This window comes from Anas platyrhynchos, chromosome 1, assembly GCF_047663525.1.
Source record: "Anas platyrhynchos isolate ZD024472 breed Pekin duck chromosome 1, IASCAAS_PekinDuck_T2T, whole genome shotgun sequence".
In the NCBI taxonomy this organism is placed as follows: domain Eukaryota; kingdom Metazoa; phylum Chordata; class Aves; order Anseriformes; family Anatidae; genus Anas; species Anas platyrhynchos.
The window spans coordinates 198684208-198698610 of record NC_092587.1 but is presented as its reverse complement, the minus strand read 5'-3'; the positions used below and the strand labels follow the sequence as shown (position 1 = coordinate 198698610).

At 37.9% G+C, this 14403-nt stretch overlaps 1 protein-coding gene across 3 annotated transcripts in view; it reads right to left on the bottom strand.

Moving 5' to 3' along the window:
- Window positions 1-14403, bottom strand: part of GRM5 (glutamate metabotropic receptor 5) — a 278090-nt gene that overhangs the window by 31466 nt on the left and 232221 nt on the right. For all 3 annotated transcript variants that reach the window (XM_027467141.3, XM_027467154.3, XM_027467164.3), the window contains exons 6-7: window positions 9552-9720; window positions 4262-4388 (exon numbers count right to left, since the gene is read on the bottom strand). In XM_027467141.3, the coding sequence (XP_027322942.1) occupies window positions 4262-4388; window positions 9552-9720 (296 nt within the window). The remainder of the gene's footprint in view (window positions 1-4261; window positions 4389-9551; window positions 9721-14403) is intronic.

Below are 14403 nucleotides of genomic sequence, written 5' to 3'. Positions count from 1 at the left end.
AAGAAAAGTCCACAAATCCAATGACAAGGGAAGTGAGAAAATGACAGACAGAGATCCTTGTCATAATATTGCCACCTGAACACTTAAATCATCCTCATCTGCCTTTTCCCAACAGGCTGATGTGAGAAGGAATTACTGAAATGGCTACATTTCATTTGGAATAAAAAAGTAAAAGGAAAGGCAGGACATGGAGGATCAGGATGAAAATTAGATTTTAACTCTTCTGAAGCGTATCTATAATGCTGAAATCATCCTGACAAAAAATAGTGTCTTCTTCTACCTTCTAATCTGAATTATAGTCTTAGTAATTATGATCAAAAGCAGGATCTTAATAATGTTTCAGCAGAAAAATCAATGTCAGCACAGGCTAAATTTTGTTCTGCCTTATGCTCACAACTGTCAGACAATTGCTGAAATTACCAATGGTTATAACTTTATTACAAGCTGTGATAGAAGAAAGCCATTTCACAGCAGCAAGCATTTACATTAGGAAAATATTTCAGGCACAGATATGAATGTTATTTTTCATTCAGGTTCTGAACTTATGAGACATCCAGGCTTCAGACCCCCCCACATCACAGCCCAGATTGGCAGGTTGCAGGAAGAAGCAGCCAACCCCTGCAAGGAAGTGCCATATTTCAATGTGAATATTGCCCCTGCTCTTAGCCCCATGGGCAGTGTGCACCAGGACTCCTGGAGCTCCTGGAGCTACCTGTTTTCTGCTGATCTCACTAACAGCCCACGCAATGTTTGCAGGATGAGGGGGCCATTCCTTTGCATTTCTCAGTGTAGACCAGTGCAAGCCTAGGCTTGGGAAAGAGCATGCTGTGAACAGGATACAGGACCAGTGTGTTCAGAGCCCACTGAAATGACTGTGTCACTTAGAGGTGGTGTCATTTTTTCAGTCCTTTCTGTTCAGGGATTGTTTGGATGCTGCAGTTCTTACCTGGCACTTTCAAATAAGAAGCTTAGATCATAATGCTACTGTTGTGGGCATATTGCATCTTGTCAGGTAAAGGATTCTTTAGTGACTATAGCAAAATATATATTTGTGACTGTAAATTAACACCTAATACAATAATTTAACATAATAATTTTTGTGACTATAGCCTTATCCATGAACGACAAAGAAAACTTTTCAAGAACTGTTAAATACTTCAGCTCCTATGTTCATTTGAATCTAAGTAAGAAAATCAAATAACCAGCATATTTGGAGTACACAAGGAGTGAGGAAAATGGCACTGACAAAGCTATGGACTGCTGGTTTGTTTGTCTGGTCTTCCCAAGGTACCCCTTCTGAATGCAGAAGGTCATGTCCTCAAAGTAAGCTGTTTTTCTTGGAGAACCAAAAAGCTGTCCTCATCAGTCTACTGAAAAATTCATTGCATTGAGATTTGGATCAGAGATGTTAAGAAAATCACTTAATTTACATCTAAATACACCTAGCATTCATTTCTTTTCCTTCTGCTGTGAAAGTAACATCATGAGAAAGTAACATCATGAGGAAAGTAACATCATGAAGTAACATCATGAGCATATGATTCTGGACATCAAACCATGAGTTTCTCCTGCTATAATTGAATATGGCTCAGCCACCCTAGTTGACTCCTGTGTGAAGTAGTGCTGTCAGGTATGGGTGTTTTTAACACAATGCATGAGGAAGAAAGGGAGCTACAGTAGATTGAAAAATACGTCTTGACACTAAGGCAGGAGGAAGAAATGGACTTGGAGTTCATTTTGAGATGGTATACGTAGACTGGGGAGAAAAGGAAAAGATAATTAAGTCTGTGTTCAAGGAAGAGCCTATGCCCTGGGGAACATTTTGTGCACAAGGGATGAGACAAACATTTAAGAGGAAATAAAATACTGGCAGCAAAACATTGGTTTTCTAGCCTCAGCTTCTTTTCTAGATGGACATATTTTCCAGTAACTGATTTAATCAAGAGAAACTCTTCCTCCCACTTGTCTTTCCCTTTGGACTTGCTAAGCCTTATTGTACTTGAGATCTCACAGCTCTTTTTCTGTTCTGAGAACAACTTTGTTTTCCTACACATATTGCATCCCTTCTGTCTTCTCCCCTCCTGCATCTGAATTCTGATATTCCACAGGTGGCTGAAAAAAACAACACTAAACTCTGTTTCTTTCTGTGTGCAACATCCTAGCCATTACCTGTTTTATATATTGATGTTTGTGGCACAAAAGTGATGCTGGTCACTGAGCACAAGAAAGATGAAGTAATGTTTTGTTGTGTGAGCCAAGAAAGGATTCCAAAAATGTTTTTATCCAAGTTTAGATCTCTGGCAGACAGTGAGGTGCTGCTCCACATTGAAAGCCTTTTCAGTTGCATGGATGATATATTTACTGGAGATGCAAAACCAGGACTCTCATATGAAAGTGACAATGCAAGGAAGACTTACTCTAATGAGTTTTTTATGTGTAGCTTTGTGGAGCTAACCTAACCTAAGATATGGCTTTATTTGGCAGCAAAGAGGCATGGACTGCTGCAGTATCAGATGTAGGGATATTTCAAGGAGACTGGTGTATGCTTTATAAAAATAACATTTTTATTTTTTTAATATATTTTTTATTTTTTTTTCCTGATTAGAATACAAAGTACACCTCCCTCTCCTCACTTTTAATTCACATGTATTACTAAATTTTATGCTGCAAACAAGGTTAGACTGAGAGGCAGTTTCTTTACAAGCTGAAAAAGTTGGGGCTATAAATATGATCATAAAAATATACAGCTCAATATATTATATGGATAAACAGGGAATAGAATTTTTAAAATCTGTTTTTGATACAAGGCTAAATAAGACCAGATCCAGCCATCATGTGAACTGTAATTTAGATGGGAACTACAGAGCCATGAAGCTATGATGGTGGGTGTCCTGTTACCAGGAATGCATACAGCAGTACTCGTGGAAGCTTAAAAGGGTTCAGTGTCCAAATACTGTCTGCTGAATTTGTTCCTGGCTGAAGAGCAAGGGCTAGATCTGCTGAGGAGCATTGCTTGGCACTGATGTCTAAGAGGTTATGTGTGCGTGTCAGCTTTGGTCCCCGTAGGACAACACATAAAATGCATGTCTAAAGCCAGATGAATGGTTTGCAAAATGTAGCAGCACATATATTATACGAAGCAGTTGGCTTGACTAAAGATATCTACTTTCCTTTAAAATAACAGAGCTAGGTAGAAAATTGTTTATTCATCCCACAGGGCCTTTCAAAGTGCCACCTTCTCCTGCTCTTCCATCCTGAGGGCAAAATTTACCTTCAAAAGGTAAATCCTCCCACAAGCCGAGATTAATGCCTTGGCTGAGGCCAAGACCTGCGTGCCCCAGGTAACCAGCAGAAAGCATTGAACCCCAAGGCTACCCTGGTGGCTGTTCTCTTCGCTTTGTCTTATGCACAGTTCATACAGGCTAATTACCCCAAATTCTCTGAGTCAGTGGGCAGTTCCCATAACCCATGTTTCAGAACTGGACTCTCTGCTGATCAGATTAAGCACTTAGAGCTTTCCCTCCTTACCTAGTTAGTAGCTGCTGATCTAGTTGATCTACTTTGGCAAAAATTCAGGTGCTCATTGAAACAAAGATGTGATCTGGGATCTGCCACATGTCAGACGAGTCCTGGTGTTTGAAGACTTGACTGTTTGCAATAGTTGACCTTCATAAATTAACCAGGCTTGACCAGGCCTGGTCCCTGCAATGTTGAATCTTGGATTCTGATGGATGGCCTAGCTAGAATGTGAACCTGAGTTTACACTATGCCCTGTGTAGTCTGCACTGCCTGTTTGGAGCACTCCTACTGACAGAAGCAGTAATTGCAACTACTAGTTCAGAGTAAAAAGGAGATATTTCACAACTCTTTTGTGCCTGCTTGGGAAGAAAATAAAACCATCTAAAATCTCATCTCCCTTAATAACTTTTCCAATGATAACTTATTTCTTCTACCTGTTTGATGAAGCTTGTGATCTACATCGCCTATTTGGTGTTAGGACAGCTTTGAATTCAAAACCAGGATTAGATTTTTTATTTCTAGCTCCAGTAATTCATGCCTTTAGAGAACAGCTCAATTTAATGAGACTCCTGGATCTCAAGGCAAGATGACAAATACCAGTCTTAGTTCAAATTTCAGTTTTGTCCCTCAGCTCAATCTGATTGAAACAGTCCTGATATTCACTTACATATGGCTTTTGTTTCTTCATCTTAACAGATGAACATTTTAATTGACAACATAAACACATCCATAACCTATTTACCTGTAAGTTCATCATTGGGCCAGGAGCCGAGCTGGCAGGCCTTGCATGTGTATTCATCAAAGACGTACTCATTCTCTTTACAAGGGGTGCAGGTCCAACAGCAACTGACTTCTCCTTTACGGATCACCTGAGACAAGAAGCAACATTTGGTTTAGCAACACGAATATATACATTCCTGCTGCCCCTGTTGCTAATTTGATTTTTTTTTTTTTTGAGAGAGATTTTTTATCTTTTATTTTAAAGATAACTCCTCTTCATGATATGTTTGCTTATCCAAAACCATGACCCGAGTTCTCAGTTTTCACACCACATAAGTACCAGTAGAAAAAAAAACATCTACTGAACAAAAGTATAGATGGGGTTACAGAACCACAACCTGTGACTTATCCCTCTCTTTGAAAAAATTAGTAAAATTCAAAATTTCATAAATGTCAATGTGCAAACAGAAACCAATGCATGATACTCAAGGCATATAATTCACTGCATTGTGGTTAATACAGGGAATCATGTCAACAACATCATTTAAAAGAATCACAGAATGATTGAGGTTGGAAGGGCTCTCTGGAGGCTATCTGGTCCAACTTGCCCTGCTCAGGCAGGTAAACCCAGAGCATGTGGACCAGGACTTCAAAAGCCCATGGGGTTTTCCAAGGGAGGAGACTCCACAACCTCTCTGGATAACCCGTGCCAGTGCTCTGTCACCCCCACAGAACAGAAATGCTTCCTTAAGCCTTGTGTTCTTGTCTACACCCATTGCCTCTTGTTCTGTCACTGGGCACCACTGAGAAGAGCTTGAGTGTTCATTACCCAAAGATTTTTGGGCAGTTGTTTTTCATCCACTTGTGAGTAATTTTCTAAAACAGATTTTTTCCAAACATTAAACTGAGCATCCTCTTCCAGAATCATTTAGATTACTGCATTTCTAATTAACATTTAGGAGTGAGAATGTTATCTTCATCCATTTTAACATCTGACCTGATTTCTCGTTTTATAATCATAGAATCATAGAATATCCTGAGTTGGAAGGGACCCTTAAGGATCATCAAGTCCAACTCTTGACACCGCACAGGTCTACCCAAGTTCAGACCATGTGACTAAGTGCACAGTCCAATCTCTTCTTAAATTCAGTCAGGCTCGGTGCAGTGACCACTTCCCTGGGGAGCCTGTTCCAGTGTGCAACCACTCTCTCTGTGAAGAACCCCTTCCTGATGTCCAGCCTAAACTTCCCCTGCCTCAGCTTAACTCCATTCCCGTGGGTCCTGTCGCTGGTGTTAATGGAGAAAAGGTCTCCTGCCTCTCGACACCCCCTTACGAGGAAGTTGTAGACTGCGATGAGGTCTCCCCTCAGCCTCCTCTTCTCCAGGCTGAACAGGCCCAGTGCCCTCAGCCGTTCCTCGTACGTCTTCCCCTCCAGGCCTTTCACCATCTTCGTAGCCCTCCTCTGGACACTCTCCAACAGTTTCATGTCCTTTTTATACTGTGGTGCCCAGAACTGCACACAGTACTCGAGGTGAGGCCGCACCAGCGCAGAGTAGAGCGGGACAATCACCTCCCTTGACCTACTAGCGATGCCGTGCTTGATGCACCCCAGGACACGGTTGGCCCTCCTGGCTGCCAGGGCACACTGCCGGCTCATATTCAACTTGTTGTCTACCACGACCCCCAGATCCCTCTCTTCTAGGCTGCTCTCCAGCGTCTCATCACCCAGTCTGTACGTGCAGCCAGGGTTTCCCCGTCCCAGGTGCAGGACGCGGCACTTGCTCTTATTGAACTTCATGCGGTTGGCGATCGCCCAGCTCTCCAACCTATCCAGATCCCTCTGCAAGGCCTTTCCACCCTCATTCGAGTCCACAACTCCTCCAAGTTTGGTGTCATCAGCAGACTTGCTCAAAATGCCTTCTATTCCTACATCCAGATCGTTTATAAAAATATTGAAAAGTACCGGCCCTAAAATGGAGCCTTGAGGGACCCCACTGGTGACCGCCCGCCAGCCTGACGCAGCCCCATTCACCATAACCCTTTGGGCCCTGCCCGTTAGCCAATTGCTCACCCATCATATGATGTTTTTATTTAGCTGTATGCTGGACATTTTGTCCAGTAGGATCCTATGGGAAACCGTGTCAAAAGCCTTGCTGAAGTCCAAAAAAATCACATCAGCTGGTTTCCCTTGGTCTACCATACGGGTGATCTTATCATAAATGGAAATCAGGTTAGTTAGGCAGGACCTAACTAACCTATAATGTGCTACCAAATGACATTGCATACTCATGATAGAGATGTAGATTTTTCAAGATCATTATTTATCATCTCTGGGCATTGAAAACATCTGTGCTTCTTGTCAATATGTATTTCTTTTGAAAGAAAAGTATTCCCAGTCTCTCTGTTCTTTCCAAACAATTTATAAACAAATAGTTGAAATTATTGCATAAGAAGTAGGTTGACTTACATTTTGGGTGGCTGTTTTTTTTTTTTTTTTGTTTGTTTGTTTGTTTTGTTTTTGTTTTGTTTTGTTTTGTTTCATTTTTTAATGATGAATTTAGAAGGGGACTTCAACACCAAATGCCTTTTTATAATAATTTCAATAAATGAAATGCAAAGGAGTGTAACCGAAAAGGACTTTATTGCTCATATTGCTTTTTACAATACAGTAGTGAAAAAATGTTTAATTTACATTTTTTCATCAGCAACATGAGGACCTGAAAACTACAATTTGGGGTTTTGTTTTTAAAATTGTAGAGCATGAAAAGAGGTAAAAATCACCTGAATAGCTAAACTTGGAGAAAAGCAGCAAGAGCATAAATGATTTGTTCTATAAGGGTTTAGACTACAGCTACTTGCAAAGCAGCATGGTTTAGACTACAGCTACTTGCAAAGCAGCATATCTGTCCTCCGGAAAAAATCACATCTTTGGATTTGTTCTAGTTCAAAATTAAAGAAAAAAAAAAACAAAAACTTGATCTTTTTAAATATATTGTGTTTGGGAAAACAAATTTTCAGAAAACTTATACTAATTTTTAGACATTTTGGTAAATGATGCATTATAAAAATCATCATTTTACACCATCTAAAGCACTCAAGAAAGTGAAATGTTAAAATAGAAACCATATGGTATTATTAAAACAATTTTATCAAAGCAATTCATTTACAGCTTTCTATTAAACTTTTCAACAAACCAACTTCTTAAATTTCTTCTAAAAGACTTAGAATTTGACAAATCTGTCAGAAAACTAGTACACTGAGAATTTTTTTTTCCCAGCTCTAACTGTGATTATCTATCTTTCTCTAGGAATCAAAAAAATTGTTCTCAACCACTCAGAATCATGTCAGATACTTTGTATATAACCATTTAGCCTTCATCCTTTTATTTGTCATTTCTTGAACATTTTTTTGTGAACACTTTTAACAATGAAGCAATCTTTTCCATCCCTTTAAAAAAAATAAAAATAATAATAATAAAAAATTTCACACTATTCTTCTCATTGTCTAATTCTTTGAACCTGTACGTGTTTGAATAATCGTATGTCTTTACATTATTTCAAATGTATAGAGCTAGGTAGTGTTTGGATTTTATTCTGTCTTGCAGATGGATATACCAAATACTGCTGAGTAATAGCATATTATTACATGAAGCTTTCAAATTCCTCCATAATAACTCATTTCCACAGGATTCTGTAAGAAAACAACCATGGAGTTACTCAGGGTCAAGCTTTCCCCACCATCTGTGAATGCAATAAAGATAAGGGATTGTAACATAAACTTTGAGATTTATAGTCAACAGCCTAAAGCAGAGCATAAAGAAAACTTCAGATACCGGACTTCAAGTATATGTACATGTATAAGTGTGTGATGAACTGCCTTGACAGAGAAGAATCCTCCTGGGAGTTTCCTTGAAAGCATAAGCAGAAGGTGGAAGGAACCTTAATGAAGGTTGATGAAGACACCTCCCATCAACTGAGCTGTGGACACATTGTAAAGGATCTCAGAGACACCCTGTTCTGAAATAATATCTGTTTGTCCATATCTATCCTCTCAAATATATGTATTTGTATCTGGAGAAGGTTAGCATGCTGTAAAACTATGATTAATTACTGTGGGTGTAATTCATCCCACTTTCCTTTATGTGTCTGCTGAAAGTGTGTTCTTACCTGAACCAATTGTCCCACAGTGAAAAGAAGTGCTTCTATATCAAGATTCGTCTTTTCTATTTTTGAATCCTAACTGAGAATAAGAGGACTCCTGATCTTGAAAAATCTACGTATCACCACTGACTATAAAGAAAGTTTGAAAATCTCATATAACTTTATATGCATGCACTGGAGACACATGCATTCAATCTGATGAAACTCGTTTACTGGCTGCCAAAGACCAGCCAGTGAATAAATGATGGTAACTGTCCTAAAACTGTAAAAGACTGAGAAGAGTTTCACCCTCTGTGTTGCAGAGCACGGTCAGCCTCCCATCAGCCCCTGCTCATATTCCAGTGAAATGTCAGAAATTAAAATTGCCTTCCTCCCCCCACCCAATCTTAGCCACTCTGTTGTCCCTACTCATCCCTTCAGTCCATGAATTTTCATGTAAATGTCTGCAAGGTAAGCCAAGGACTTGCAGCATTTTTAGATCATTAGTGTCACAAGATGCTGAAGAATAACAGAATACCATTAATATATGACAGATTTGTGCAGTCCCACTCCTTAAACCAACAAGGAAAGGGAGGAAGGAAAAATCTAAAACCTAAAGAAGAAATTAAATGATAAAAAGGGTATGATTATAAATAAATAAATAAATAAATAAATAAATAAATAAAATGTTACTTACTAAAATTTACTTACTTTTCCTGTAGTTCTAAGTAGCAGTAGTTAATCTGTTCTCTGAAGATACCACAGATGCAAGGTCTGAGTAATAATGTCCCAGTTTAGGTGCCTATGTCTAGCACTGAATTAGTAGCAATTATTACTTATGAATTACCTGCAATTGTACTGACAAGTCCCAGTCAGGGATTTGCACTCCGCTGAATCAGATATTAACAAAATATGAAACAAAATGAAATAAAACAAACAAAAAAAGCAAAACCTGCTCTAAAGCATTTGGAATGAAAGAATAAAAAAGGTAACAAGAAAATAGCAATTCATGAAAACAGTGAGAACACTATGACCCGAGTAAGAACTATGTACATAAGTTTGTACACTTTAATTAAGATGTAGGTTACTGTCTCCATGCAAGAGTCAGAAAAATCCTGTTTTCAAATTTCATGGCTATGCAAACAACTGAAATAAAAGGAGAAAATATTTACCTTTATCTGGCCTTTTTCACAGGGTTCACTGCACACAGATCTGATGATATTATTTTTCTCTGACCATATTTCATCATCATCCATTTTCAGCTCACCATTGTCCCAGCTGCCAACATTGATATAATCAAAGTAGTCTTTCCCCATTTTCTTAAAATTCATGATTTCGTATCTTTGGAAACACAAAGGGAAAATAAGCTGAGTTTAGGAGAGCATCATCTGATCTAGTGAGAGATGTCTCTGTCCATGGCAGGGGTGTTGGATTAGATGTTGTTTTAAAAGTGCATTCTAATCCAAACCATTCTCTGATTTTATGATCACAAAATGTTTCATATTAAAATAATACCATACAGTCAACATCAAGCTCATTAAAAGTAAATGAAAAATTTTCAGCATTATGTTTGTCCTTGATGTTCTCCCAATATATATATATATGCATATATATATATATATATATATATATATTTGTTGTTGTTGTTGTTGTTTTTACGATCTTTCTTTTCCTTTTGCATTTTAATTTATTTTCTTCTGAGATCCTGAAAATTCACTGAACCCTCAGAGGCTAAATGACTGAGCTCTTTAGACTGTTTATTTTTTTACAGAAAACAATGAAACAAGACAAGATTCACACTCTTTAGGCATTGAAATGTACTAAGTAGGGAACCTCAGCTATTCTATTTCCCTTTTATAGCAGATGCAGAGAAATCTAAACACATGATGGTGATTCCCAATATCAGATGCTCCTCACTGTCTACAAGTGCCCATTTAGCTGTTGATATTAAGCCAGGTAAGTGAGGTAGAAGCCATCTAGCCCTTCAGAAAAAAAAAACTTTGCATAACACAATTTGGTGTGACACCTGGAGAGGTATCAGACATCATCCATCAGGCACAGACTCCAGGACTCTGGGACTTGCTGGAGTCTTCAGGGAGACCCAATCCAGAGGCACTGCTTCTTTATTTCATTTTTTCTTTCACAGCATTGTAGCATCAAAAGCTATTATCATCCATCCACACAACCCACTTCACATTTAAATAATACATCAGTGACCAGAACATGTTTAATTCCTCATAGAATACAGCACGGAAGGAAAAGACTATTCATACCTCGGACTATTCATACCTGGGATCAGCCAGAGCTGATCCCAGTGTTCAGGCTGACATTTCTCCCTCTCTCTCTTTCTCTTCCTCTTATTAGCTCCCACAGAGTCCTAATGAAAGTCTGTGGAGCAGCCTAGGATTCACCAGCCTCCTACTGCCATGCTAAACACCAGGTCACCTTTCTGCCATACAGGTCAGTTATTTTGGCACTTATTTGTAATTCATGCTTAGACAGTTGGGCAGTTCCTGAAGTAATGACGTTATCTGTTCTTTACTTCCTTCTCAGTGAATTTTGCAGTAATCACACTAAGCAACATGATATTCACTGATGAAAAATAAACAAAAAGTATAGACAGAGAATGAATATGAATGCCATCATAGGCCCATAAAACCTGGCTGGATCGTAAGCGAGGAGCCTACATTTTCCTGGCAACAGGCAAAAAAATAGTCCTCAGGAGAAAGCGTATTGACTGAGTTGGATCAAGAGTGATATTGTCAGAGTACACATTATGAAGCCCAATGTACAGATAATGAAAAGAACCAACCCATTAAATCATATAGTCTCTTAAATAAGATACTTAAAGCTCTCTTATAAGTTTTGAGGTAATGGCTTTGAGACTAGCAAGCAGTAATCATGCTATAACATCAATATTTTTTCCAGGCTGACATAGTGCATATATATAGTAAAACTTTTCTGTCTGTGATGCTTTTCTCCATCCTTGGATCTTAGAATGCTTTAAACGAAGAGATAAAGTCTAACTGTCTCAGTGAAGAGACTGTGTGAGGGAGTCAATGCCAAAGTCACATACAGGTCAGGATCAGGACTGCAAGCAACCTGTGAAAGAAAATGGAAGTGGAGCCTGACTGAATGGATGATATGTCATTACCCATATCATGAGAGTCTTGAATTGTTCCAAAACAAGAAGAAATGAATGATAACATAGCTAGGAAGAAAAAATTATGATTATCCTAGATTTAGAATATCTTACTTTCCATCCTGTACAAAGAAGTGTCCACAACCTTGAGACTCAGCTACCTTGTCAAAGTTACAGAGGCGAATACCAGACTGACACAAATTAATTTATTTCAGATAATGTATACACAAACCCAAATAAACAGGATGATTTTATACATGTTTTGTTTTTTTTTTTTTTTTTTTTTCTGAGGTTCACAGACACAGTTTGTTCAAGGATAAACAGACTAACTCAAAAGTTAGCCCAAAATCCCCTGTGGGGTCTTTATTCAGCATTGTCAGGACATCAAGACTCCTCTGAGGGTTGCTTTGTTAAAGCTGTCAATTCAGAGTTTTATGGGCAGATGAACAAAAGTACTGCCAATGCTCATCAGACCACAGGAACTAAAATAGTTATCCCTCCAGTAGCTGCAGATTAGTTCCATGCATACATCCCAGGGAGAATACTGGAAAGAAACCTGACAAATTAAATAAACCTATTGCCTCCATGTATAGTGTCTCTCACAAGACCTTTGAGGAGAACAGGGCTGGTGGACTAACAGTAATAGCCAGACTCAGGAAGTCTATTTCTACAGTGGAAGTTCATGAATCACTGGTTCTCTGGAGCTTTCTTGAGTTACTGCAGGGACAGCTTATCACTTTAGGGTAGGAGAGACCAGATGGTGCAATAACACATTTCCAGCAGTGCCCTAATAGCAGTGCAAAACACTTGTTTCAAATCAGAAGTGCCACAAAGTTGCTGAGGATCCCTATCCTGTTGGTAGAAAAACCAAAATATTAGCATCTTGTTTTTTTTTTTTTTTTCTTGCCTTTTCAATTTTTTTCTTTGGAGTTTCCATAGTAGTTACAGGTAGTTGTTATTTCCCCAAGAAATCATAGATGTTGCTTTTTTATTTTATTTTTTTTTTTTTTCCATGCCTTCTATCCCTCCTAAAGTAAGCTAAACTATCTATCTGCTTAAGCTCAGCATATAGATAAAGGATTTTGGAATAGGACCAGGACTGGAAGCATCTTGTGAGATTAATCATCTGATGTATAGTATCAAAACCCTTTTGCTCTACATTGAAATCCCAATCTATCTAGGTCAGAAAGGCCTTTTATGTTGTGTTTCCCTGCTTAACACCACCACCACAGTACAGCTGTGAGGATTTAAATTTCTGTTTAACAAAGTGAAGATGCAGATATCAACAAAAGTGAACAGGGTACATGAGTCATTCCACTACAACTGCACCCTCTCTCAGCTGTTGTACATAGTATTTGACAGTGTTCAAATGACTAGAAACTACTAAAAACCTGGGAATTAAAGATGGTGCTTCCTACAAACCCTTCTTAAACACTAAACAGTAAATTTTTACTCACTGTTGGCTAATTGAAGCACATAGTCTGTATTTAATCACATGACAATTTTAGGAGAAGAGGGAACAAAGACCCATGTTTCTAAAATGACCGAGTTCTGAGTACATTTTTTCCTCTCACACATTTAATTAGTTGAGTAGACAGAGCACTACAGTATCTCACACACATGGAGGACCCATGCTCTACAGTGAAACACTGATGCTCTACAGTGCCTTATAATATAGAGCAAATAACTGCACACAATATAATTCCTTCATCTTGTTCCTTAGAATTTAATATTGAGTATAAAGAGACAAAAGACATTCAGTTAAATTCCTTGCAAGAAATGCAACTAAAGCATTATTTTTAAGCATGCCTACATGAGGAAAAGGTAAAGATAAAGGTCTCTTTGAAAAATGTAGATGTTGTCATTGGTGTATGGTGTTACATGTCATTTGTTTGCTGAAGTCTTCAGTCTTTCTGCAAGAAATGAGTGAAAAAGAGACAGGTATAAGGTAGGATGCAATCTACTGCATCCAAACATCATTAAGTTCAAATGGGAATCTTTTAAGAAAAGTCTTTTTAAAAAATTATGTCAGAAAAATCCAGACTGCGCACTTTTCTTCAGAATTCAGCTATTTGTAAAAATAAAAATGTTTAATGGAAGACGGCCTTGCTCACCAAAACAGTGATGAAAATAAACTTTCATCCAAATTTTTCCTGGATTCCTGCCAGTTTGTGTTTGAGTTCTCCTGCCAGCTCATGGTGCAGTTCCTTAGAGTCTGAGCATGAAGATTTCTGAAATATGTGTCTCCAGAGAACTGGTTAAAGCAGACTCTTTTGTAGGTGGCTGGCCTGCTATCATTTGGGGAGAATGCTGACATAAAAGTTTTTCAAATAAAATGAGAAGAAAACAAAACAAAACAAAACAAAACAAACAAACAACAACAACAAAAAAAAAAACACTGAAATTGCAGAAAACTGGGAGAATACAGAATTTAAGTAATGAATGCACTGGATGAACAGTTTTCCCTCTAGTTTATCTGTTTACATAATGTCATCAAACAGATATTTAAAAACTTCCCAATAATTCAGACAGAAAGGGCTGCTTCAATCAAACTGGAATAAATATAGTGAATGAGACAGGAATCAATCCACTGAACTGTAAGGATAAATAAATATACTTTGAATGCTATCACACTTGCTGTTCATCGTCTGACAGTTCAATAAGCAGAAACATAGGAAAAAAATCTCATTACTATTCTGAATATGTACTTCTATACAGACAATACATACATGTCATAAATAAACAAACAAACAAAAAACCCTCTCAGATATTTAATTTATCAACAAAATGAGCTTTGTTTTAATTCAATTTAGTTTATGTCAGCACAATATAAAATAATATTATGAAATAATATTAATTATTATGATTAATATATTTTTATA